Below are 3,459 nucleotides of genomic sequence, written 5' to 3'. Positions count from 1 at the left end.
CTCATCCCGTGAATGAAAGCTACTACTAACTGTTGAGGAAAAAGAAAGCTAAAAGGTCAAATGGACAGTTTCTTACAATTTCTGTCTAAGTCCAAACCTCTTTAGTTATCACCAAGTCTTGGTAAACTGAGGATTTTCCAAATGTAGGACCTTGCGCATGATTTGAATGTATAGAGTATTTTCTAATAAGAATATCTTTTGAAGGTTGTGGGTTATCAAAATCGGAACATGCATTCTTGTGCGCCGACATCCATATAATTCTCAATATGTACTCATGCCTTACTATTTTAGAGAGCTAGTGCATTTTGTCTGATTTACTTATAAGTAACTTAGAAAACCTGTTCTTCGCATCACTTGACGCACAAAACCATTATTTGTCAGTCATTCTCTAATCTAATTTTCTCCTCATTCTTCATCTATGTAACTGCTGAATGTGTCAACGTTTAGCGGAACCAGAATTATGCCTTTTGTCTAAGTCTTTTAACTCTAGGGGTCAGAAAATGACTTAACTTTTTCTCTGTGAAGTTCCAAGAAAAGTTTATGCAAGTAATCGTGAACTCCCATGAAACCCTCCTTTTCGTTAGGGCTTGTGTACCACCAAAAATTATTTTATTTCGCAAGATGGACGTAAATCGTTTAAAATAAAATCAAAATATTCATAACTAAATCTAAAAAAATGTGAAAAGAACTTATGATTCTGCATACAATCAAAATTTCATCAAATATCTTTTTGGTTTGATCTACACAAACAAGAAAAAGTTTGGGAAGTACCGCCGAGTTATTTTTTGAGTTTACAGACATAATTATTGTGATATTTAAATCATTTTGGTACTGATATATTCCGTTTACCGGGGATAATAACAACTTTGTTTCGTGGACTAGTGATCCATGATGAGTGTACATGATTTATTGATTTGCTGAGTCGTATCCAACTTCGTGTACAGTGTGGTACCCAACTCGCACACATGTCACCTTACGCGATGTTCATACTTTTCCGTCGACGGAAAAGTGCATTTCCAACATTTTTGGATAGTCAACAAAATTTAAGTTGGACCATGCATATAAAAAAACACCAACATATATGCCACCAAATTAGTATCATTAGATGATGAAATACATTTTAATCATATAGTTATTCCATTTTGTAAATAGTTATATATTTTTTGTAAAGTCGATCAAAGTTTAAGATTTGTTCAGTTTCTTAAAAAGTTGGAAGTACACTCTTTTTTAATGGAGAAGGAGTCCGCAAATGCGATTGTCGTTTTTGTTCGAGATGTAACATGCACATGGCATGCCTTTAGCTGTTTTTTTTAGGGATATGGGATTCTTACCTGTTCTTTTTTATATTTCTCGACCATACACGATATTTGCAATTGTCCACGGACCCACCGCTCCAGTCTATCTTCCCAGCACGTACTCTTCCCGTACCGGCCTGCAGCCGCCGCCGCCGTGCTGAGATGCAAATCCTCCGCTCGATATTTTCTACTCTGCCTATACACCATCTCTCATCTCCCTCGCGACCCGTTCTGTGTTCTTTCATGGCATCTGCTCCCGGTGCTCTGGCGCCGCTCGTGCGAGCGTCTCCCAATCCACATGTCTCCCGATTGCCTCATGTCCATCGGAACATGGCCATCCTCAGTCGGTCATTAGGAACCGACGATGTTAAATGTGATAGCTGGGGCCGGATTATTGAGAAAACCTGCTCACCGGCTGTGAGGACGAACCAAGCAGCGCCGCCAAGGGCCACGACTGAAATCTTTATTCGGGACGAAGAGGAGAACAAAGAAGACGAGGGATACATTACGTTTGAAGAGAGCATGCACCGGGATGGTTCTATCTACAGGGGCATGGCGCGTTGTGCCTGGAGAAGAGACTTCCGTATCGGAGACCGCAGCGAGACTCGCTTGGAGGCCACGATGCGGTCAGATCCCACTCCGAATTGCACCTTCTATCGCGACGATGGAACTTGTTGGGGACATCATCCTACTAAAGGCATGCTGCAGTTTTTCTCCTTCGAGGTGGCTAAACTACCTCCCAATGCTGCTGGCTCGGTAGAGTTGTATGGATACGTAGCGACGCGGGATGATCTTGATCCGTCCCTTAACTACGTTGTCAATATCAGCAGGGATGATCCCATCGTCGTAAAGCAAGGATCTCTCATCGACATGGCTGGCCCGAAGCGAGGGATAGAGATGGATGACTGCACTGTAGTCGAATACGACATGAGGATAAAGAACTCCGCGCAAGAAAATGACGACCTACAGCTGATCGATGGCGCATTGGTGTTAGAGTTCTACAGTACATTACGTCGGCCATTCACATTAGACATCCCCGGAGAATGTGGCACGGTCGGCGTAACTTTAGCGAGTGTTTATTGGGTAGTTGAGGCGACCTTAGAGCTTCTCGTACTAGAAGTGCAAACCAATTTCAATATGTCTCTTACATGTTATACCAGTGGGGTTGATCAGGAAATCAGGCTCTTCGATGGTGCCATCGCCGAGCCGCGTGGCTTGAAGAGGTATGTGGTTGCTGTGGCAAGCCGTTCTTTTCTAGATTTGAAATTCAAAATAGGCGAACCACCATCCAATCCCGGCCAACATTGGTGTTCCTTCAAGGCAAAAGTCCATGGACATGTTACACAAAAAATAGAGACTGAGTTCCACTGCGACCCGGACGTTTGGAACCTGGGTGCGCGCGCACCCGTTTACGAAAAGTTCAAAAAATGTTATTTAAAAAATTTCAAAAAAATGTAAAGTAAATTTTTGCATGTACATATTATGTTGATACTTACTCGTGTAAGTTTTCACGAAAAAATACCATTGTGTGTGGCCTGCATAAAAATGACAAAATGTCCAAATGAGAATAGTGAACAGGAATTTGTACTATTCACATGAATAGGAATTTGCATTTTGTCATTTTTATGTAGGTCACATACAATGGTATTTTTCCGTGAAAACACACACGAGTAAGTATCAACATAGTATATACATGCAAAATTTTACTTCACATTTTTTGAAACTTTTAAATAGCATTATTTTGAACTTTACATAAACGGGTGCGCGCGTACCCAGGTTCCATTCTCCATTTCCGGACTGAGTTCGCGCTAATCTCAGTGAGGGTGACTTGGTCGACCTTGCCTAGCGATTAGTTTCTTTGGGTAATACAATTAAGGTTTGTCCAGCCATACTCATGTGTCCGGTTCTGTGTAGGCAAAGATATCCATAACTAAATTAACATGTACTGTCTACTTTCATATTCGGTCTAGAGGCTAACGATATTCCGTTGTCGTGTTGTGCAATTGTTTCACATATTGTTTCTTTTCTATCTTGTTGTATCACCATGGGGGTTATGTTAACCAAAAAAAGAACGACTTGAGCAGCTACACATCCATAGAGTGTTGGTTATCTTCAATGGATTAAAATTGGGAAAATGAGAGAGGAAGATACACATATTGTCTCT

At 41.1% G+C, this 3,459-nt stretch overlaps 1 protein-coding gene across 1 annotated transcript; it reads left to right on the top strand.

Annotated features, from left to right (window-relative positions):
• The first annotated feature begins 1,625 nt into the window (after positions 1-1,625).
• Positions 1,626-3,148, top strand: LOC124665907. The gene is made up of 2 exons (XM_047203263.1): positions 1,626-2,675; positions 3,098-3,148. Exons 1-2 carry the CDS (start codon positions 1,626-1,628, stop codon positions 3,146-3,148), a joined length of 1,101 nt encoding a protein of 366 aa, XP_047059219.1.
• Positions 3,149-3,459: the final 311 nt, after the last annotated feature.

This window comes from Lolium rigidum, chromosome 1 (assembly GCF_022539505.1).
Source record: "Lolium rigidum isolate FL_2022 chromosome 1, APGP_CSIRO_Lrig_0.1, whole genome shotgun sequence".
NCBI classification, from domain to species: Eukaryota; Viridiplantae; Streptophyta; class Magnoliopsida; order Poales; family Poaceae; genus Lolium; species Lolium rigidum.
Note: the sequence above shows the minus strand (reverse complement) of the source record. Positions and strands in the feature narration are given on the sequence as shown.

Bases quoted from the DNA above. Each gene is read 5' to 3' on its own strand.
- LOC124665907 (XM_047203263.1), top strand. From the start codon at position 1,626: ATGGCCATCCTCAGTCGGTCATTAGGAACCGACGATGTTAAATGTGAT. The intron at 2,676-3,097 runs GTTTGGAACCTG...TTCCGGACTGAG, and splicing joins AGTTCCACTGCGACCCGGAC to TTCGCGCTAATCTCAGTGAG.